The 24,423-nt window shown below is 32.4% G+C and overlaps 1 protein-coding gene across 1 annotated transcript in view; it reads right to left on the bottom strand.

The window, feature by feature from the left end:
- Nucleotides 1-4,880: 4,880 nt before the first annotated feature.
- Usp38 (ubiquitin specific peptidase 38) overlaps nt 4,881-24,423 on the bottom strand; it is a 31,167-nt gene continuing 11,624 nt past the window's right edge. The window contains exons 4-10 of the mRNA XM_015484438.2: nt 24,310-24,411; nt 20,881-21,039; nt 19,138-19,331; nt 15,019-15,112; nt 12,454-12,560; nt 10,290-11,652; nt 4,881-5,637 (exon numbers count right to left, since the gene is read on the bottom strand). Coding sequence (XP_015339924.1) covers nt 5,476-5,637; nt 10,290-11,652; nt 12,454-12,560; nt 15,019-15,112; nt 19,138-19,331; nt 20,881-21,039; nt 24,310-24,411 — 2,181 coding nt within the window. The 3' untranslated portion in view covers nt 4,881-5,475. The remainder of the gene's footprint in view (nt 5,638-10,289; nt 11,653-12,453; nt 12,561-15,018; nt 15,113-19,137; nt 19,332-20,880; nt 21,040-24,309; nt 24,412-24,423) is intronic.

Below are 24,423 nucleotides of genomic sequence, written 5' to 3'. Positions count from 1 at the left end.
TTGGTCTGAGCTTTATAATTTGTTGACCTCAGTTCTATGCTTATTCTTTTTGTCTAGTTGTTTTTAAGAGTTTCTCTCTCTATGACCATTTTAAAGTGATTAAAAAGTGGAGTGCCTTGGTGTGGTTTTGTTTATTCCGCTGGAGGTTGGCTGAACTCTTGGATCTGCCATTTCTCTCTCTATTGTATTGATGTTTTTTTTTTGACATTCCTTTTAAGCTCCTAGTTTGCAAATTCCATTCCCCTTTTCCCATAATTTCTGCAGCTGTTTCTATTGATTGGTTTATCTCCTTGGTATGAATTACCTTTTCTTCCTCCTTTGAAGGTCTGGTAAATTTTGTTCAGGTGCTGGGTATTGTGAATTTTACTTTTGTATATAATGGGTTTATTCCTTTAAAAACCATTAAACTTTGTTCTCTATGCAGTCACATTACTTACACAATTTAACCAGAATTCCATCCTTGTAAGGCCTGCTTTTAATCTATGTTGGGTGTTAAAGATTAGTCTTTGTGGGCAAATTTAGCTTTATTAAGTATGGACTTTTTGGGACTGGGTTGTAGCTCAGTGGTAGAGCACTTACCTAGCATGTGTGAGGCTCTGGGTTCGATCCTCAGCACTGCATAAAGATAAATAAACAAAATAAAAACATTGTATCTATCTGCAACTACAAAAAATATTTTTTAAAAAGTACGGACTTTTCAAAGAGAAATATTAGATACAACCTAGGATGAAAGGGGGACTAATTTTAGGGAGTTAGAATAAGACTTGAATATATTAAACAGTGAGCTGGAATTAGAGAAAGTAGGATAAGGAGAACGGTATGCTCTACTGAGATGGGCATATGCAAAGGCCTAAACATGGCAATTACATGATGTTGTCTGAGTCAAATGATGCACAGGTCCAAAATGATTGAGGGGGAACAGAAAGGATGGAAGAGATTAGGCTAGTTAAGTAAGCAGATAATAGACAGGTGCAGAAATGAGCTGCTAAAACATGCTTCCCAACCCTTTGGATTACCATATCAAGGTTTTAACAAAGCAGATTATAATTTTTTTAAAGGAATCATGTTAGAGGTGCAAGATGTAGTGAGACAGATTGGAAGAATTTTATTTCACAATATTTATCTTAAGCCTTTATTATATAATTTGCTTAAAGCCTTTGCTCACATTTTTCTCTTTGTAACTGTTCCTCCAAACTAAAGCACTGACTTAGAAACCCTAAAGACTTGGATTAAGATCTTAGTTCTGATTTTTCACTAGTTGAATGATGTTGAGCAAATTCCCTAATCTGAGTCTTTATTTTCTTTATCCATAAAGGGGTGAGGAAAGGTGTGGAATGAGCTTACAGGGCTAGTATAAATTAAAAAGACATAAATACCTGCCAGTGTACAGGACATGGTAGAATATTAACATATACTATTAGTCCCCTAAGATAAAAATCCTAGGAAAAGAATTTATTTTCGAGCAGAAATTTTAAAGCCAGATTTCAAATTTAAATTGCAAGAGGAACTTTAAAAATGAGGATGCCTGGTCCCCACATAATTTAACTGGTCTGGGATGAGGCCTGAACATAGTATTATTTTTTCCAAGTTCTCCAAGTAATTTTCACATGAATGCAAGGTTTAAAATTGCTATTTAATCTGGGAAGGTTAATTTTTTCATTCTTCTGAAATTAAGGTAGGGGTGTGTGTGTGTGTGTGTGTGTGTGTGTGTGTGTGTGTCTGGCACAGAAAGCAAAACATCAAAACATATCTGTTAAGAGAAAAACAACTGCAGGCCATAACAGACACTGAGAGAGCTGGCAATACACTTGGCTGACTTCTTAGATTCTATTTTTAATGTTAAATCCACATGAGTTATGTAAAATCGGGGCCAAAGGTTTTATATAACAAATCTTTTTGAATTTCTGAAACTCAGATTGTTGATCTCATAAAATTTTTGATTCTCCTTTCTTGGAAAATTATTTCTATAGAATCCTTTTCATATGGAAAAGCTGCAGTTTTTTTTTTCCAAGTACTTTTTTTTTTTTTTAAATCCCTCATTCATTGTGAGGTTCATTTTCAAAAAAAGGACTCTGTACAAAAATTAACTTAGTTAAAAAAAAAATAAGGCCAACACTGAAGACATATGACAGTTTGGTAAATACTTAAGAATATTTGGAACACCTTGTAGATTAGAAATATTTCAAAAACTTTCTTGAGATACTTTACTCCACTGATTTTTCATTTAAGCTTTTTAGTTACTGGATTATATTATCCAAGATTTAGCCTTACTCCTCCAAATGATATCACTGAGATATTAATAATAAAGAGTTCACATTTCCTAATAAGTTTATAAAATGTAAATAAATTACTCCATCTCAGGAATATTTAGTTTTAGAAACCTAAACTCTATACGAAAAAAAACACAGATTGTGAAAGGATATATAAGGTATAGCATTCTTATAAGATAATATATAAATACACAGTAGTGTTTCCTCTGAAATATTCATTGAAAAACCATTCTTTATAGAGTATATTATATAATGTACAAATTTGGAAACAAAGTCTAAAACATCAAAATGATGATTTTCACTAACTGGACAGACTATGCAAATTTTTTTCCTTAAACTATGCTAGGCACAGAATAAACATCCAATCTCACTTATAACAGCACGGCACTGAAGAGGTAAAAACAAAGAAAGATGACAACTTTTGTAGAAGGCATTATCATAAAAAGAAGAGATTTAGTTTTGCAATATTTTTCTTCTCCCCAGATGTGAGTTAATAGGCTGTTTGAACCTGTCACAAGGATACTCTAGACATCATGAGGGATTTATATTTCTACATCCTACTGGTATCTTAAAGTACAGAGACAAAAGTCATGGCTCTCTAGTCCTTTAGCTTCCCTGACTATTCAGCTGACATAGAGGGATAATGCTTGAATGGGGGATGAGCTAGAATCCTCCAACATGATCTGTAAATGTCCTAAGTCAGAGCTGCAGGAGCACCTGCTAGCGGACAGGTTACGAGGGCCTATGAGACAACATCAGAAGTATTTCCTTCTTAGAATATCTCTCTGGAAAAAAAATAATACTTTTCTCAATGTGTCAACAAACATCTTTGAGGATAAGAAACTCAAATTTCCAGCCTTTTATTTTTGTTTGTAGTGTAATATGTTCTTTCTTACTTTTTTGGGTACTGGGGATTGAACTCAGGGGCACTTGACCACTGAGCCATATCCCCAGCCCTATTTTGTATTTTATTAGAGACAAAGCCTCACTGAGTTGCTTCGTGCCTCGCTATTGCTAAAGCTGGCTTTGAAATTGTGATCCTCCTGCCTCAGCCTCTGAAGTCAATGGGATTATAGGTGTGTACCTTTGTGTCCAGAGTATTACTGTATTTTTACTCTTTGAAATCAACTCAGTATTACTATATTGCTAGAATTTAATCTTTATCATTTTGAAAATTCAATACATATTATCTTAATACATAAAAATCATTGAGCTAGGCACAGTGGTACACACCTGTAATCCCAGCTACCTAGGAGGCTGAGGCAGGAGGCTCACCAATTTGAGGATAGCCTCATAACTTAGTGAGACTCTATCTCAAAAGAAAAAATAAAAGGTTTGGGGATATAGCTCATAGTAGAGAGCCCCTGGATTCAGTATCTAGCACTATAAAAAAGAAAAAAAAAATCCTGGAAATTCTTGATACTCAAGGATAAAACTGTGTCTTATTGACTATAAAGAATTTTTTAGAAGCATTTTAACCCAATATTAATTCAAGCATTAAATGACTTCATTAATTTCAATAAATGCTAAAACTGCTATAATCTGATTATAAATTATTTTGCAGCCAGTGGATAACTGAACACACAGGGTAACTCAGACACTCAGGGTAACTAAAAAATCACTATTAGGTCAAAGGAAGCCACAGGAAAGTATGATAAAAATCTTTCTGGTTCGTTCATTTACAGAGAAGACAAATGTTGATTAATTCTGTAAAGCATTGCCAGTTTTAATCAATTTTCTTAATCTTCTGGGTGATTAGACACAGGTTAGGAGTGGGGAAGTAGTGGAATGAAGAGGTGGTGGTTGTTTTTAACTGCTGCCACAAGAGCTTGGGAAAAAAGATAAACCCCGAATCACCAAAGAACCTTATTTCCTTAAAATGTTTTCAAAATAAATATGCGACCAATCTTTAGAACAATGCACAACCATGGATAAGTTAAAACCTTCAGGAAGGAGGATATTTGGGATAACTCTTGAATACTATATAATCAAAACCCAGGAGAACTGACATGCTTCCAGTTTCCTGGCCAAACATAATGTGTGATGGTAGGGGCTGGCATTTTCACATTGTATCTGAAACTAAGAAATAGAAACAATTGTGGAAAACATAACTCAAAAAAACCCCAAAAATTCCAAATATACAACTCCAAAGATATGTTAACAATGTTTAATGTTTTGAGGATTAAGTAACAAATCAAAAAAGATTTTTTACTTAACTAAGTTCACTTCCTTTGAATTTTTCTAAGTTAAAAATTGACTATTATACTTACTGATTTAGAACCATCAGATTTTGCTTCTGGAAAAATCAAATACCTTTCAAAAAATTACAACTGTAATGTTAGCACAAAAATTACTTCCTAAGATTTCATTTTTTAAAAAACTTTTCTGCAGCCAAAGATTCCTATTTTTGAATTACAGTACTGCAAGGCACATACAGAACTCACCTCCTTCAAAATACACAGATGATACTCCCTGAAATATAAGTTTAAAATTCTTGAACAATTAGAAATACTACAAAGTTAGCAATTTTTAGGTAAAAACATTGCTTCTACAGGATCATGCACCTTTCTTAAAATCAATTCAGTAATATGTATAAATAATCCTTTTTTAAAAACATCTGTACTTGAAATGCAGATACAGTGATACTGAAGATAGCACTAAACAGAAACCTGAAAAGTACTATAGTTTGATAAATTTTGTTATTGCCTTCATTAGAGACTGGATCATCTCTAGTATTTTCAAAGACTTGAATTTAATAACTGGGCAACTACCCAAGAAATAAAGGAATTTCTTTAAAACAACATTTCTTACTTCTAGCATTGATTTTTGTATAAAGAATGCTAAGTGAATTATGTATTTTTTTGTTCAGTAGAACCCAAGATAGACCACATAAATGCTTCTACCAAATTTAGTGCAGCTTAATTAGGGACCAGGTACATTGTTTCCTCTGAACATTTTTGGTCAAGCATGACTAACCATAATGCAAATAGAATCTTAAGAGGTAGATTTTTTTTCCCATGATGCATTTTGTTAATAAATGTATTGTCAATAAAATAAAAACAAGCACTGTATGTGTGTTCTTAAAGTACAAGGGTCTAATGAAAAGAAAAATAAAAGATAGGTATGATATTTGTTACAGTCTGACATTTTAACAGTCGTAGTATTAGATATTTTGTGACCAAGTGCATTTTGGACACTCTCGGGATCAAAATACGAGTCTGCCAACTGTATTAAATCCTCCCCCACCCCCTCCACCAGTTGGTCCACAGCTTCCTGGTGGGTCATTGTCATCAAATCCATTGGGCCGAAATGAACAGGAAGCAGATGCAGCTTGTAAGGCCCGGGCTCGAGCATTCAACTCTTGTTCCTAAAATTAAAAATAGTTCTTATAAAGATAAAATGCTAAGTACATGGATAGGTATATTGCCAAACAAATATTCTAAAGCTGCCTTAATCTTTAATAAGCATCTTTCAAATCTCAATTACTTTAAAAATATTGACATTAATCCTTACCAAATCCTACTGAAGTACATAATCACCTTTGGAACAAATAAGGCAGAGAGCAAAATCCTCATGTAACTCCACAGAATGACATATCTCAAAACATAGAACGTTTCAAGATCTCACTTTATAATAAACTGTAGCCCCTAAGACATACAACTTCTTTATAGAAAATATTACAGCCCCTGCAACACTCTTTTATAGGAAGAATTTCTTCTTCTACATAAAACAGAATTCAAAGATTCTAACCGTGGGTTTTCTATACTTTATCACCTGGAGCTATTTTGGAAGTGAGAGATTACAGTAAAAGTTAAAAAGAAACACCTTGCATTTTTTCTCACCCTTCCCTTAGGCTACTTCTTAACACTAAGACAGATTTCAAAAACAACTGAGAAGTAAAATGAATTCTATCTCTTTATAATAGTAGTACTTATTACTTTTCCCTACCAGATTATTAGAACTTTTATCAGGAATCAGTCTTATTTATTTATGACACATATTAGGTGTTCAATAATATCAATAATTTCATATTAGAATGCTAGTTGGTGCATGGATTCAAAAGGAATAATGTGAGTAAATAATGTCATATTCATTTGGCAAGGTGTGAAACTGGATTTTAAAATTAGGGAACCACAAACTCCTTTAAATAGTACACAGAATATACTGATATGTGCCCATTTTCTGGAAGAAGGTCTATTGACTTCAAATGGAGTTGATCCAATAAGGTCTAAAAGCCACTGCTAACAAGCATAGCCCTTTGCTTGTCAGCAGAACTACCCTGAAGAATTCTGAAAACCAGCTGACATTAGCCACAACTGTATGATATCCCATGTTTCAACTTAAAGCCCCGAGACTCTGCCATCTGGAAAGGCAATCTTATTTTATAATTTCTAGCTAAAATTTTTATGAATCCCTCTTTATGAATCACATATTTTTATAGCTAAAAGGAACTTTGAATAAGAAGTCCTTAATGACCTAATTAACCTGAAAGGGCTTCTAAAACTTAATTTGTAGAATATTTTTGAAAACATTGTTTTCATCTACTGTGTCATTTACTGTATTCATAATTGTTAGCTCCCACATAGTCATTTTTCAGATGATATAGTAGATATTCAATGTATATTATTAAAAAATGTATTTTTTTGACAGAAAAGCATACCTCAGAAAAAGACTAAAATAAAAACAACAAAATCCTCAGTGCTCTATCTTTATATTAAGCTGTTCAAATCAGCAATGAAACCATAACTCTATATCTAAGGAACTATAGTTTCATATATAGATGTATTCCCTAAGGAGCTTGAATATGCAAGGTAGTGTTCCAGAAGTTCTGCTTCCAAAAGATATAATAGTTTTTAACCTAGACTTTGTTTTAAGCTAATAACCCCACTGCTTCTAACACCTACAAAATTCATATTTCAAGACATAAGAGCATCCCCAGAATGTTTCTTTTTTGTATAGTTTTCTGTTTTCAGAAGATGAGTTTATGAATCAAAGCAGAAAATATACCTTTCATTTTATTTCTTTTAATAAAGAAGAGACATTGTGTACAATGTTAAAATCAATTCTCATAGCATATATAATTTATATCACAAATTTATAGCAAGTATTCAAATTAATTCTAATTTCAGTAGCAGACCAAAATTGAAGCTATAGAAAGGCGTTACTGTTGCTTTGGGACAGATTATAGTATATTTAGATCTATCCATCAAGTAAAACTGTTGACATTAAATTCCTCCCTTTTATTTTTCTTTAAACCATATATATTATATATACTTTTCTTTATGTATGATAAAAAAATTAAGAAATTAAACTACCACCTCCTTCAAAGAAACAAAGAAAACAAACAAAAGCTAGAAAACTCTGCCTGTGGTCAATGTGGGCCTGATGGCTGGTGATTTCCATTCTGCAATGCTGGTGGTATTTACGTAGTCTTTATCTTACTGCATCCTAATCAAAGGCTTAGTTTTTGTAATTGGGACAATAAAACAACAGAGTATCTACTACTAGTGGAAGTTGGATTGAAGGGAAAGAAATATATGAAGAGGAAGATCCTTTTACTATTTGAGTTTCAACAACTTTTTATAAATCGGTACATTGCTATTTCTTACATCCTATATTCTAGACATAGTTATCTATTATAAAGCACAAAATGCTTTGTAATATGAAGTACGTGCTAGGAAATAAGCACAAATTTAAATTATACCTCAAAACTAAGTGCAAAACTCAAAATACACATACATACTCTATGTGTTCAAAACTGAAAAACTGACACCTAAAAAACTGCTGTACGTAAGATCTCAACCACAGACATTCCCATTACTGGCAATTACTAGATACGTTCATCAGCATAACAGAATAAACAAGATAGCCTCTTACCACAAACTTAAAATACCAGAATGATTTGGTTAGATGGTATGAGAAACTTTACAATTAAAGTCTTCATCAATTACACCACTGTATTTGAAAGTAAATAATTACAATCTACATTATATTTAAGTTCTTATTTAAAAGTTTACTGTTTATCATTATAATTTGCTTTAAAAAGGCATTTTGATAGTAAAGTTTTAATAGCCAGTCTAAATATTCTTAAATAAATACCTTACTGTAAAATTTGGCAATACGTTTTCTGCTTTAAACAACTAACCAATCTGAGACTTAAGATGGGGTTTAGGACAATTGTACAACACTGAAAAACTATTCACAAACTACATGATGCCTTTTCTTTATTTAATATAAGAGTCTTAAAAAATAATGGGTGGCTGGTGTTGTAGCTCAGTGGTAGAACCCTTGCCTAGCATGTGCGAGGCACTGGGTTCAATCCTCAGTACCATATATAAAAAAATAAATAAAGGCCTATCAATAAGTAAAAAACAATATTAAAAAAAAAAATAAAAAGAATGGCCTGTTTGAATCTTGGGGCTGGGGATGTGGCTCAAGAGGTAGCGTGCTTGCCTGGCATGCGTGCGGCCCGGGTTCGATCCTCAGCACCACATACAAACAAAGATGTTGTGTTAGCTGAAAACTAAAAATAAATATTAAAAAATTCTTTCTTTCCCTCTCTCTCTCTCTTAAAAAAAAAAGAATGGCTGCTCATGCTCAAACACTATAATCAGGATGTAATGGGGAAGATAGCAAGATGGTTAAACTGGAAAATCTAGGTGGCAATGCAATAGTCATTATGGCTGTAATAGTCTTTGACACTCTAATTACAGAAATTAGAGTAGTTCCTTGTCTTTCCAAATATTTGATAAATATAATATTCTGCCCAATCACTGGTATGTAAATAACCTTCTGCATATTTCTAAAAGTCAGGATCGCCCTGGGCCTTATTTGTCTACACTTGGTAGAAATTTTCTATTTCAACTTAATTCTCTGCTCTACTTCTCTAATCTTTAAGAATCAAGATAATTAATAACTAGTGCTTACATATAACAAGAAGAATATGAGTGAATACATTCTATTTCTATTATCTAGATAATAAACCACTTAACTGGTGTTAGTCTTTGGTAGTGAATCAATTCTAACAAACATTCTGAATTCCTATTTTTTTTCTGTAAAGTTAATTATTTACGTGTCACTTCAGAACATTGCTGTCATCCTTTAAAAATGTGTCATTATTTGGGTATTTTATAATGCAGGAAATTTGAAAGCTCTTGAGAAAATTTACCTCTAAAAATCAGTACTATAATGCCCATTTCTTCTTTTATTCTGCTTTTATCTTTTAGTTTTGTGACTTTCAAACACAAAAGTTTTAGAAATTTACTAATTTAAACTCATAAAATAATTTGAACTACCCAGTTACTACACCTATAATCTCCTTTTCTACAATTCCACCTATAATTTGCTACTGGTCTTTTTTTTTTTAAACCGAAAGTTGGAAGGTTTCAAAGAAAAACACTTGTAACATGACCATTACTAACTTTAAAGTAAATAAAATACTCCTTGAAAAAAATATATTAAAATAAGCAAATTTATCTCATTTGAAGCATTTATGCCATGGCTTTTATTTACTAACTGTGCTATTATCTCATTGATTTTATTGCCCAGATGCTCAAAAATACAAACACCCTTTCTTTATATATTTTCTCCTTTTTAATATCCTTTATTTTGTCCATCTGAATGTCAACACACAGACCTTAAAATATTTACACAAAGAACTTGCAGGAATGAACACCAAATTTACCAGTCATTTCCCGAGGGGGGATGAAGGGAAAGGGTTTCTGTATGGCATGATTTTACATCATCTTTTCTAACTAAAAATAGAGCTTTCATAAATAAAAACAAAATAGGTCTTCTATGTTGAATCTAATTGCCACTTTTCACAACTACTTCCCAATAATTAGAAAGTATAATAATTGAATTATATAGGTTGAGCTCATTTTATATAAATCCAGAATCAAGTTTCAGAATTCCTTGAAAATGTGTAAGTCAAGTTGGATTTCAAAATCTGGCCACTCAATTAACCACCTATCAATTGTGTAATATTTTCCACAAATAATAAAGATATTTTCAACTTACCTGTAAATATAGTTTATTGTCCTTTGTTATAGCATCCATAAGTTCCTTCTGAAGAGGTGGGTCTCCATTTACCCAGAGTCCACTGGTTGGATTGTTACCACTTAAACCATGAGTGGTGTTCTGTTTTTTATACAGAAGCACATATGCAGTATCTTTTGGAAACCTACTTGTAATTTTCTGGACTGACTGAAATGAAGTGAATGTCACTCTGCTGTCATTAAATAAAAACCATTCTTTTGACATTTCCTTACTTTCCAAATCCTGTTCAATAATTGCACTGGGACTATCTCTGCTTAGTATATGACTCTGGGAGGGTGCTAATGTGAGATTTTCAGGCTGGTGGCACATCTGGTATGAAGACTCTGCACCTGTGATGTTTCTGGCATAAGAATAGTAATGCCCACTTTCAGAGGATATACCAGAGTGAACCACAACAGAACTTAATAGGTAGGGGACCAACTTTGGACAGAAAGCTTCTTCAGTTCCAGAAGGCTTTAATTTTTTAGCTAGGTTCTCACCAATATCAGTGAAATCAACATCTACAGACCAACTTTCTGACAATGAAGAGAAAGAAGTAGTTCTTTTAACTGGCAACTCCAAAACCAGTGGCAGTGACACATTGTCTAAAATTTTTCTTCTCACATGATACTTCTGATCATAGGAAAATCTCAGGAGAGTAAGAATAAGGTATTCGGGTTCCTCCGTGATTTGCATAGTTTTCTCAGCATTCTGCAGAGAGGCACAGTTTTCACAATAATATTGGTTGTCACCAGTAAGAATCTCTGGAGCCAAAAAATAATTTAGTAAGTCAGTTACTGAAGGTGTGGTCTCACCTCCTGGTTTCTGAGGTACATCTTTATTGATAAGAATCTTGGGAGATTCATTAGGGACAGAACTGTTTTCAGTATAGTGAAACCCATCAGGAGGACCACCTATTGTTCTTTCATTCATAACTGAATCACAGACAAAGGCAGCTGTTGCTGGATTATAAACTACTGGTTCTTCTGAAGGACCAGATACACTGGCTTGCATTAAGCTGCCATCTTGTGTATTGGATAATGATGCTGGATCTTGGAAAGACAAGTCTTCCATAGCAGGGGAAGGACAAAAGGCCAGTGAAAGATCCGTGAAGGCTTCCACTTTTTGTGAGGTACTCCTGCAGTTCAAGCAACATATGTGAGTCTGTAATTTTCCTCCAAACATTTTTTCTATTAAAGTCTTCTCACTGTCGCTTGTGCAAGGGGTCTCTGTCAGTACAGCTGCCTTACTGGCTACTTCCTGTAAAGAAGTTTCACTGTACCCCAGACTTTCAGAAGACTTGTATGAGGATTGAACTTTCAAGATCTTCTCTTCTTCATGGAGCCTGAGGGAGAATATATCAGTAAATCACTTACGTTAAAATATCATTTCTATTTAACAATATTGGTGGCTTAAAATATAAATTATTTTTAATCAATATAAAAACCAAGTTTCTCTTCTTCTAATCAAGAAGAATACTGAATAGTTACAGAATCTAGAAGAAAAGTTAAGGGGTAATTACTACTCTATATTCTCATTATACTTTCTTTATAAGGCTATTTTATAGCATGTATTATATTACAATTAGGTATATATGTCCCTTATTGTCTCATATATTTTTGTCTGCTTGAGATCTCAGAGATGTTTGGCACAAAGAAACCACTAATATATCCTTAGCTGAAAGAAAGGGAGGTTGCACAGGTTAAGACCAACTAACTTTGTCATTCATACGACAGAAGGGAGCAAAGACAAGGAGACACAAGAAGATTGTAAGTTTTGTTCATTCAGTGGTAAGGATACAGTAAAATGTACCCTATGCTTACAATTATAAATGGTCTAAAGGAATGGTTCTTAAACTTTGAGGCCCTAGCACCCCTTTGTATTCTTAAAAATAACTAAGCAACCCATTTATATTATTTTGATAGTAACTCATATTACATTTTGATAACAGCTGATCTGAAGTACAAAAATCCGGGGGGTGGGGGGTGGGAAACAAAACCAAATTAAAAACAAAAGTAAACTTAAAAAGTACACAATAAATGCTAGATAAGTACCTGAAATGTTTTCAAAAGTAAAAACAATATCAAATAGAAAGAAACTGTTATGAGAAGACACATTCAAGTTATATTTTAAAAATACTTTTTACCTGTCAAGCAGAAACCTGAGGTATTCAGAACAGTCTTGTTGTGATCTGGGAGTAAACCATGGAGGTCTGGAAGCCTCAAAGAATATCCGAGGTGCATATGCTTCCCTCTTTAGATAGCAGCACAGAAAATACAAGGAAGTATTATAGCATGAACCAAAAGTAACTGAAATCTTAATATCTAATGTTTAATAAAGATTATTTAAAATTACATTGCACTCAGCCTTTTCTAAAAAAGCCAGAGACATGGAGCAACCTGAAAGCATATAAAACTAGTTAGAAATAAATATAGGCAATCTTTAGTCCCACCTTCTCACTCTGTAAAGAACAGAAACTTCAGAAACTATGGGGCTTGTCCAAGGTCATACAACTAAGTGAGTAGAGGGATTACATTAGAACCCAGGTTTCTCTAACTCTTGAAATACTATTACCTCTCTATGATAACTGTGTTTGAGTCCCTAATTTTTTTTTAAATGAAAGCGTAATGAATATATATTGTGGACAATATAATATGGTGAATGGTCTACAGAGCCAGGCAACTACCTGCTTTAGTTGAAAATTTCCTTGCTTGGGTACATGTCTTAAATGTACAGAATGTGAACACACTGGTTAGGGACCTTGCTAGTTTTGTTTTTTCTTTTAATACCAGAGATCCAACCCAGGGAAATTTACCACTAAGCCACATCCCTAGCACCTTTTTTAGAAACAGGGTCTCGCTGAGTTGCTAAGTGCCTCACTAAGTTGCTGAGGCTGGCTTTGAACTCAAGATTGTCCTGTCTCGGCCTTCAGAGCCTCTGGGATTACAGGAAAGTCCCTGGCTTTTGTTTTCTTTTTAAAAGCGCAGATAGGCAGTTCAATCTAGTAGTTGATCTTAGACTCCGGATTAAATTAATCTAGGTTCAAATATTGGATTTTTCCACATACACACACAAAAAAGCTGAGTAGGTGTATGAAAAATATAATTATAACTTGAAAAATCTGAAATTCTCTTGATATTTTGAATATATTTGGTATATAATAATGGAATCCTCCTCAGTTAAAGAAAATTTTATTCAAATTAGGGGTGTTTATAGCATTTTGCAAGAAGGGAGTTTGGCATACTGATTCAGCATAAGTTTCAGAGCTATTTAATTCATATCCTAATCCTGCTACTTGTTTGCATGACCCTGAGCAGATAACTTAAACTTTTTTTTTTTTTTCCAGCAAACTGGGGATATACTGATAGACTGGTTTTGAGGATTAAGAGATAAATGACTTACCACAGGGCTAGAAAATTTAAATGCTCAGTAAATGTTAGCTTTATTATTTATAAGAAAAAAACTTTAATTATTTAGGGAAATCTACCTACCTAAAATAGTCCTTGCCAGTCTGCTACCCAATCAAGAAGGTCTCAACTGTGACAGAACTTTAATTAGGATCTCTCGTTAGTTTCTTTCTTCTTTTCTTGGGAATGGGGAACCTCCTAGAGTTTTTTCTTAGTAGCTCTGATTTAGTAAGTTAATATAATATACATATATCTATATAAATATACATATGTACACATATACATATATATCTATAATATAGTAAATGTAGAGTAACGATAAATCAAGTACAGAAAAAAAATCACTAGGAAAACAAAGAGGAGAGAAGAAAGAGTTTTCATTTCTCTTGGTCCTGATATGTTAAATTTAATTTGTTGGCATATTTCTCTCAGATGAAGACCAATAAAATGATCTCTCTGAGAACATCAGTACTCATAGGCCATCATTATTCTGTCAATCCTATTTCAATCATTTTCATGTAAGAAGTTAGACTTGAGACATTTCTCAGTTTGTAGATGGGAAACAACTTAATCTCATCAATTGTGAATCTTTTTTTTCTTCTGGCTCTAATTACCAACTACTCTTAAGATTTCTGTGAGTCAATAGCAATCAGAGGAAAACCAGAAAATAATACATTAAAGTAATATATATCATTTGTCTGTGTATGTTCAAAACCTAAGCAATAAGTTCACTGAACATAGGATTCCCTTTGCTTATCATAGACTATGTATTGTATCTCTCCAAAAATATTCTGTTGAATATTTACTATATATGACCTTTTTCTATTAGCATAAATTCATTTCCTTGAATTAATCTATATACATAAAATATCATGATAAATTTTAAGCTTTAGAACTCAACACATAAACAGTTCTACAAAAATCTTTAGTCATAATGAAGGATATATATAAGAAAAGGGAGGGGTAAAAAAGTCTGGCACCACACAATTACTTTAGTTGCTCATTTCTATGCAAATCCATTAATTTAGTATCTGTAAACTATTAAAAATGCATTTAAAATGATTTCTTCATGATAGATTCTTTATTTGATAGGAAATTGGATTTTACATATAACAGTTCTTAGAACAGTAGGTCTCTATAATATTTATCAATAAGAATGGGAAGTGGAGGGAATGGGGATAAAAACTTGGCATATTCTGATATATTAGGCAGTACTACTTCAGTTAAAAAGGTTTGGCATATGTGAAGTTCAAAGAATATTATCATCACAGTTAGCATATACTACTATACACACATACACTCACCTGTGTATGAGCCAAAAAGGCAAAAAGATGCTGTAATTTTTTCATTAATGAATTGCACCCGTTTAGATTTAAAGATAATACTTGTCTCCTGAAACTGAAGGAGAATAAAATATAATGCAATATATCTCTATAAATATATACACAAGCATTTTTTTTTTTTTTTTTTTTTTTACAAAAGTATCTTTAAAAAGCTAAAAAGAATAGGGCAGAGGGGTTGGAGGGGAAGGGATGGGGCATGGGGTAATTAATGATGGTGGAATGTGATGATCATTACTATCCAAAGTACATGTATGAAGACACGAATTGGTGTGAATATACTATGTATACAACCAGAGATATGAAAAGTTGTGCTCTATATATGTAATAAGAATTATAATGCATTCTACTGTCATATATAAATAAAAAATTTACATAATAAAATTTTTAAAAAAGCTAAAAAGAAGCTATTAGCATAAATTCATTTTCTTAAATTAAAACTTATGCTTAGCTGGATGCAGTGGTACATGCCTGTAATCTCAGTGGCTTAGGAGGCTGAGGCAAGAGGATGCAAAGTTCAAAGCCAGCCTCAGCAACTTGGTAAGGTACTAAGCAATTCAGTGAGATCCTGTCTCTAAATAAAACAACAACAACAAAAAATAGGGCTAGGGATGTGGCTTAATGGTTAAGCACTCCTGGATTGACTCACCGATACTAACCCCACCTCCCCCCGCCAAACCAAAACCCAAAAAACAAAACAAACAAAACAACTTATGCTTAGAGTAAAACGTTATTTATGTGACAGTTTTTTTTTGCCTAACAAAGTTACCTAACTGTATGTAACACAGTGAAGAGGGAAGAAGGGAATGATAATAAACGAACACTTAACTACATGGCCTGGCAATGACCTATGTGCTCTCCCATATTATTCCTATTGCCTGGATTAGTATATATAACTAGGCTACTCATTTATATCTTAGATAAGAAACTTTTAAATATGCATGAAATAAAAATATGCTGTCATCAAAACACAATAAAATTGGAGTGATTTTAAAGAGTGTGGTATAGCATAGCTTGGGAAAAGAATATTAAAAAATAGTATAGGAACAATTGGTTACCCATGTGGAAAAAATAGAAGTAGGCAAGATTTTGTAACATCACAAATGCCATGTTGGATAAAGAAATTAAAGCAAATACAAAACTAATAAAGTACTTAAAAACAAAAGGGGAAATTTTAGAGGGTAAGGGCTTTCTAAATCACAGGTGCTATAAACAAAAACTGGCAGATTTGACTACATTAAAAAAAAATCTATATAAATAGCTGGGTGTAGTGGCGCACACTTGTAATCCCAGTGGCTCGGGAGGCTGAGGCAGGAGGATCCCAAGTTCAAAGCTAGCTTCAGCAAAAGCAAAGTGTTAGCAACTCAGTGAGACCCTGTCTTTAATATAAATACAAAACAGGGCTAGGGATGTGGCTCAGTGGTGGAGTGCTCCTGAGTTCAATTTCTGGTACAAAAAATAAACAAACAAACAAATAAGACTATAAAAAATTGATTCATGTAATTAGAAGAAAGCATGTAATAAGGATTATCATGCAGAGTATAAATGAATCAACACAAAAAAGAAGAAAACCCAGCAGAAAGATGCAAAAGAACAGGTTATTAAGAAAGAAAAGCAAATGAACAAAGAAAAATAGAAAAGAAAAAAACCATAATGGTCAATAATATGCAAATTAAAACAAAAAGAAGAGGAAAGTGCAGTGGCATGTTCCTTTTAGTCCCAGCTACTACATAGGAGGCTGAGTTCCAGGTCAACCTGGGGAAAATAGTAAGACTCTATTTTTTTGTATGTATATATATATATTTTTTGTGTGTATGTGTGTGTGTATATTTATATTTTAAATATCTTTATTTTGTTTATTTATGTGGTGCTGAGGATCGAATTCAGTGCCTCACACATGTTAGGCAAGCGCTCTACCACTAAGCCACAGCCTGACCCTATTTTTTATAAAACATAAAAACAAAAGAAATTACTCAGATTGGGAAAAAAGTAAGACTGATTATATAACGTACTTCCAGAGGTACAGATAGTCATAGGTACAACCAGATTTTAGTATGTAAGTTCAAAATGCTACAACCTTTTGCGGAGCAATCTGGCATACCCTGTTCAAAGAAAATCCTGCCTATCTGCATATGAGAAATGCTCATAATGACCAAAAACGGATTTAAAAGTAATTTAATAATTTGGTCAACAGGAATATGGTTAAATAAATCATGATAATGATTTAATTCAGAGTGACATAGATATGTACTGCCCCACAATGGGAACATTTCTAACACAAATTATTAAATGACAAAACAAGTGGACTAAAAAAGAATTTATAAATAGGATTCTCTGCAAAATTTTTTAAAAAAACAATGACACTGTTTTTGTATTAGATATAGGCTAATGACTATACCAAAAAAATCTGGAATGAATAATGCACACAAAACTGTGCCTTTGGGAATGGGTGTGTGTGATGTTTATTTTATATATTTGTACATTTAGTAATTTTTTTAAAGCCATGAAAAAGAATTCATTTAGTATCTAAGAAATAAAATACGCTGTCTTCCTATTCTGAGATTATTGGCCACTGCACAGCAAAATGTACTCTCTCAATTTTTCTTGCCAGTTATAATTGCTTTGGTCTCTGCTTTCTGTCATCTGTAAAATGAGATGGCTCAGTGGATGACCTCTGGTGGTCAGATATAGATTCTTCAATCTTATGCTTAGGGTTAGTTGAGCCTGAGTACATCTTTTCTTAAACATACACACACATACACAGACACACACACACACACACACACACACACAAAGAAGAAAAAAAAATAAACAAAACACTAACCCATATGTAAAACACCTTAGTGCTCACGCTATAATCTGGGGCTAAGCAATAACTGAAAACGAACTCTATATCTAATAGTTTTTGTCTCTTCTAGGCAGTCATAACAACTTATAAAAGCTTGGAACTCAATTTATAAACATCTTTGGGAAAGCTCCATGAAATCTTTATTGGTACTAAAGAGAAAATATTAACCATATTTTGCCTTTAGGAAAAGTTGGTCATTATTTTGTACCATCATGGACAGCATTCCTCTAACTAGCAATTTTTATTCCCTATTCACTTAGCTGCAAAAGAAAATGGATTTAAAAGTAAATTCATAAGTAGGCAAAGGAATATGTCTATTTATACATTTGTTCAGTAACTACCATATTGGAGTGGGAAGCAGAGCTTGTTTTCTAAACAACAAAGAAGTTGTTCTGATAAACAGTGAAATAACTATAAGCATATAAAACTAAATTTGATACCCTCAAAACATATATGGTTTAAACGGAGCATAGTGGTGCTAATCCCAGTGGCTCAGGAGGCTGAGGCAGGAGGATCACAAGTTCAAAACCAGCCTCAGCAACTTAGTGAGACCCTGTCTCAAAATGAAAAATAAAAAGGACTTGGGATGGGATGTGGCTTAGTTGTGAAATGCCCCTAGTTTAAAAAAAAAAAAAGAAGATATATGGGTTAAAAACATATAGTGGGCTTATAGATAGAAACAAAGATAAGAGGGAAAGGAAAGGAGAAGGGAAATAGCATGGATGGTGAAAGGAGACCCTCATCATTACACAAAATACATGTATGAAGATGTGAATTTGGTGTCAACATACCCTATATATAATCAGAGATATGATAAATTATTGTATAATGGTGTATTAAGAATCGTAATGCAAAATAAATAAATAAATAAATAGAAAGGGGGAAAAAAGAAACAAAGATAAGAAATAATAATAGCAAATGAGATCTCTAGGACACTTAACAGACTAAATCTATCCCTCTGTTATTAAATGTCAAGTCATAGAAATTAAAAAGATAGTAGCATTATAAATAAATGGAATGCACACTAGATATAATCAAGCAAACTTTATATAAGTATTATTTTCAATAGTTCTTGAGCATTAAAAGCAATTTCACTTCTGAATAAGCCTAGCATATGGAAATACTAACATTTATGCCATTTATAAGAAATAATGTATAGAAAATCCCCACCTTACATTTTGTTAGCATTCATCAAATTGTATAGTTGAAGTGAAAATGTTCAAATTTAAACTTACTCTGTAGCCATAAACAATGCTTGTATAACACTGTTCATATAACATGTATTTCCTAGGTTAATAAGGCCAGTTTTTCCAGTTTCAGATTTTCCAGAAAGTCTAGACAAGCAAGATGCCAAAGAATTGGATTGAGACGTCCAGGCACTTTGACTGAGAATCAGCTTAATTTTCTCCTCACCAGGCTTAGGAAAATCCTACACATCATAAATAGGAAAAATACTTTAAAGTAAAGTAAAAACTATTTTTGTTATTAAATTAATTAACACCACAAAGAAGATTTTTCCACTGACATTATTTTACTTCTTAGTTTTAAAATACTGACAGCAGTAATTAGCTAGTCACTAAAAATTCAAATTACAGTGCATGGCAAAAATAAATGCCTCCAGAACACAGTTGCTTAAGTTGAACAATACTTACGAATTGTCACATTTGAACTACTTATGCTAGCAAAATATTTACAACATAAAACTTTGAGATCAGAGAGTATTCTGTGCTATTTAAAGGCAGTAGGAATGAGGACTTGAAGTGGCCCATAACTGAATAAGTTAAACAACAAATAATCTGCTTTTCAAATTTGGGGATAAAAATCATATTTTCTTTTAATTCATTACTAATATTTACTTAGTATTAATCCTTAGAAACAAAAGTCCAAAGTAATTAGGGGATTAAAAAAAAAGTACACATTGGCATAATGACCTCTGACTCCGAAAAACTAATCACATTTTACCATCTAGAAAATTATTACAACATACAGATTTTTCTTACTTGCTTAGTAAAGTATGTGATAATGAGAAAAGATTTTAAGTGTAAATGATTTCAAGCTTGAGTAGAGCATTGGCGAATAAGGAAAGTTGGTCAAATAATTTACAATTATCTTTTATTGACTGTTATTTCTGGTACTTAGACCTTAGAAAACAAACATTTTTAAAGTAATTCTGCTTTTTTTGTTTTGATGATAGCTAAGAGAAAGTGTTTCCTTGGGCTAAGAGTAATTCCTTTCCTTCTTCTGAGACTATATGAGTTATCAGAATTTTCAATATGAAAGCACTGAAGAACAGTCATCAATAGACACAGCAATAGAGAGTATCATTACTATTAAATCCATGACAAATGCTCCTTCATATAATTTACTTTAGAAAGGTCAAGTGTCATACCAGTGTTATACATCACACACATTAATTGTTTAACAGTCTTGTCTTCTGGACCCCAAAATTACTTTGATAAAGCTAACTAGACAGTAAAAATCATATGATTTGAGTCCATTTCAGATATGAAGTAGTATAACGTCTGAGTTAAACTCTCTTATTTTGCTCTACCTTGACTTTGCAGTAAATTTACTGAGAAAAGTGTGCTTGCTGTGATCTATTTTTCACAAACAGAAACGATGCACTATCTATACAAAGTTGAAAAACAGAGTGACCACAAATAATTCAAGTAAAGATTCTATGAAATACAGACATTCATGAATAGTATATAGTAAAAGCAGAATTAAAAATAGGGACAAAATCAGTCAAATACTTTATTATCTGCATTTCCATGATTCTAATATGTACTTTACATATATGAACACATGGGATGCAAATCTGATATATGGATTCATTTAATATAGCATATTTTTAAAACAAGTTTCCCCAAAAGTGGTTATAAATTCTAAGATATGCCTTATTTGATGGTACCAGAGAATTGAAGAAATATGGTTATTAATCTGCAACTCCATAAATACTGGTATAACAATTCTCATACCTTTATTGCCTCCAGAAGAGGTTCATAGAGATCTGGAAATCCAGAATAATGATACATCATACAGTGTATTAATTCTGTTAACTGCACTAAGAAGGTTGTGCTGGAAGGCAGGCCATCATTTTTGAAAGAGTGAACCAAATTAACTACATGAGGAACAATCTGAAGAGAAAAAAAGATAAACATTTCTTAAAATGTTTACAAACTGGCAATACATTCTCTAGCCTACAAATAGAGTACAATGGTATATGATCAGCAAATTCTTTCCCATGTGTTGTCATAGCCTTTTCTAAAAAAGTTATAAAGTTAAAATCTTCTAGAATATCAAGAATATCAAGGCAAATCTTGTTTTCAGTCATATACAAGTGTAATTCCATTTACTATTCCTCTCCTCATTCTTACACTATTATATGTCTGACATAGGTACAAATAGGAATCTTAGTCATTGCAACAATTCTAAAGAAATGCCTTCAGTTGAACAAATTAAAAACAAATAAACAAGCAAACCTAGAATTAGCTAAAGAGCTCCACCTAGTGAGAACTTAAAAATTTTCAGCTTGAAAGAATTACACGTATTGTGCAGTAAAGTCTACCTTAAGTCTTTGAAATAACTTACAAATGTAACTAAAATTATAGCTCAAATAATATACTTTTCATTTAGATAAGAAGAGGGACAATGTCTAACGTTGGATTGGATATTCTTATTAACAAACCCTTTCCTCAACCCAAATAAAGATGGTTCTAAAAATAAAAGGAATCAGAATCTTCTATTATATTTAAGAAACTGGGGCTAAAAATAAAAAGGAAATTGAAAATGTACATTGCTTGTAAACATGTAGACAATTGTTAATATTGATGATCATCACAAAAAATGTTTTCATTGTAAAATTAGTTGGAAAAAACCCAACAAATATAGACATAATAACATATTTAAGAAGTTATTACCCAAATGAAACAAATTCTATTTTTCAGCAATGGTTCATTCTATTTGAATAATGCTGTACTTTTTCCAAATAATTATAATATGAAACTACATGTTTACACTTCTCATGCTAAAAGACATCTTATTATGTTCTATTTGTGGAATATTTTTGGTCGCTATCTCATGAAAAAAGTGAAGCTATAGTTATATTAGGGCTGTGCCATGAGGCAAATAATGACAGTTATAGTAATGCCCCAATCAACTTCTTTTCCTTTCACCTAAAAAGAATCATCATATTCTTAAATTAACAGTGCTACTTCTGTTTTCTGTCTAGCTTTATCCTTGAGCCTGAGGTCTTAAATCACATTTTAGGTTTACACTACTTTTAATCTTACCTCCATCAAAGGTATGGATATCACTATAAAACTAGCAGCTCCTAACGAGTTCATACTATTGCTATCATCTCTACATATTTAAGCAAATCTGAATGCAACCCTGCCCCATTAAAGCCACATCTCTCAGACATTCTTTTGATAAAATAATTAAAAATTTAAAATTATTTTGTTTTCTCAGACATGAAGGGAAAGAAATAAAAAGAGGAAATAATTTAAAAATGATTCATAATTCCAAATTGTCCAAAAGCACTTCTAGTGTACATTTGATCTTTGCAATCAGGTTATATGGTTTTCTATTACTATGCCCCAAATGATCAATATTATCATTGACACAGAAATAAGACTTTTTCTTAGAGATATACTTCCAAGCAAGCTATATTGACTCCTCAATGCTTGAAAGTTGAGTTTTTGAATGAGGAAACTAAATGTTTCTAGACATTACTGTAACACTAAACATAAGTTACTATTTGAGGAAATGCATAAAACTTAAATAGTTTTTTTTTTTTTTCTTACCCATATGACTATCTGCCACAGTGTCTATTTAAATTTTTTCCACTTATAAAAAACATGAGGGGCTGGGGTTGTGGCTCAGTGGTAGAGCACTTGACTAGCATGTGTGAGGCATTGGGTTCAATCCTCAGCACATAATAAATAAATAAATAAATAACATAGAGCTATTGTGTCCATCTACAACTAAAAAATTTAAAAAAAAAAATATAAAAAGCAATCTGTCTCATTACAATACATATTATAACATCAATCCTGGTTTGCCCTAAACTATTCTAAACATAAAATATGATGAATAATGATGTTGATGATTCCAAATTGTTGCTCATAGTTAGCCACCCTTAAATCTCAGTCCTTCACTGAATTGTTTGGAATTATATGTGATTTAATTACCATTTAAATCACTTCTAAATGTCCAAGTTATTCTTAGTTAAGTGGAGGGTCAAACTCTACACAGTACTTAGACAAGAATTTGGTCTTTGTTTTTAGGCTTTACTAAGCCAGATCAAAATTTTCAGTTTCAGATCTAACTTAAATAAATGATCCCTCAAATAAATGATTTAATACCCACTTAATTAATAATCAAACATTTCAAAGTCAAATATTTGTTATTTTAACTATTTTTCTCAGGGGGAAAAAGTAGTTAAAGTAGTTTAGGTACTACTAAAGTAGGAAAGGTAAGGAGATAACTTATTTTAAAACATTCTGAGCAATAAAATAGGTTTAGAGTATAGAGTAAGCGACTAATCCCAGAGATTAAGAAATGTCCTTGGTATAATAAAGTAATAAACAATAAAATAAATGATTAAGTTATGTTAGAGAGTCTCCTTCCTAGAAATTTGAAAACAAGCCTTTTTTTTGAAGGGCCTACACACAATCATGCTTGGAAGAAAAAAAAAAAAGTCACCTAAAAATTAACAACTAGGATTCTATACATCTTCATCAGTCTCCTCTGAATTTTGTTATGGTGATCAGTATCCTTAAGATTTCAACATTGTAGGTATACTGATAATGAGTTAATTGTCCTGTAAAACTTCGGATCAGATCTTGGAGGAAGCAGGCATTCACACAAAGCTACTGCTTTCCTCTGATGCCATAAAAATGTCAATGGACAGGTCCCTAAAGTAACACCTGCAAATTGATAATCAAATCAAAACCAGTGATGTAATTGTTTAAAGTGGTAGCATTCTAGATATGTTTTAAGATGGAGTCAACAGGATATGGGCTGAGAGTGAATAAAAAGACTTAATTTTAAGACAACAAATCAAACTGATGTTTTCAAGGTTCTGAAATTTTAAAGCCATCAGTGATTTTCAACTATTTTAATCCTTTTGCACTGTTCATATGTACAGCAGACATCCATCAGTGACATATCTCACATAGAGCAGTAACAAGTCGGGTAGTTTTGGTGAGACACAAAACATTCTGAAAATACATTCCTTGGAGAGAAATTAAACACCTTCAATTTTCTAAGAAAAGGTAAAGCTATGTGAAAATAGATTCAGAACTAACCTACAGCCTTTTCACTACATACAAATGTGACTCAATAGGAAACTAAATTTTGAAATTTTTTTTTTTTAATTATAGGAAGCTTCTGGTATAACTTACCAAATGGAACGCCTCTGGAGAATGCTGAAAACTAAGCAGCATGTGAGAAAGAACTGCAAGAGCACCAGGTCTCACAAGAGGAAACCAAAGTCGATTAAAAACCTTCAAAATAAG

Source organism: Marmota marmota, unplaced genomic scaffold (assembly GCF_001458135.2).
Source record: "Marmota marmota marmota unplaced genomic scaffold, marMar, whole genome shotgun sequence".
Lineage (NCBI taxonomy): Eukaryota > Metazoa > Chordata > Mammalia > Rodentia > Sciuridae > Marmota > Marmota marmota.
Note: the sequence above shows the minus strand (reverse complement) of the source record. Positions and strands in the feature narration are given on the sequence as shown.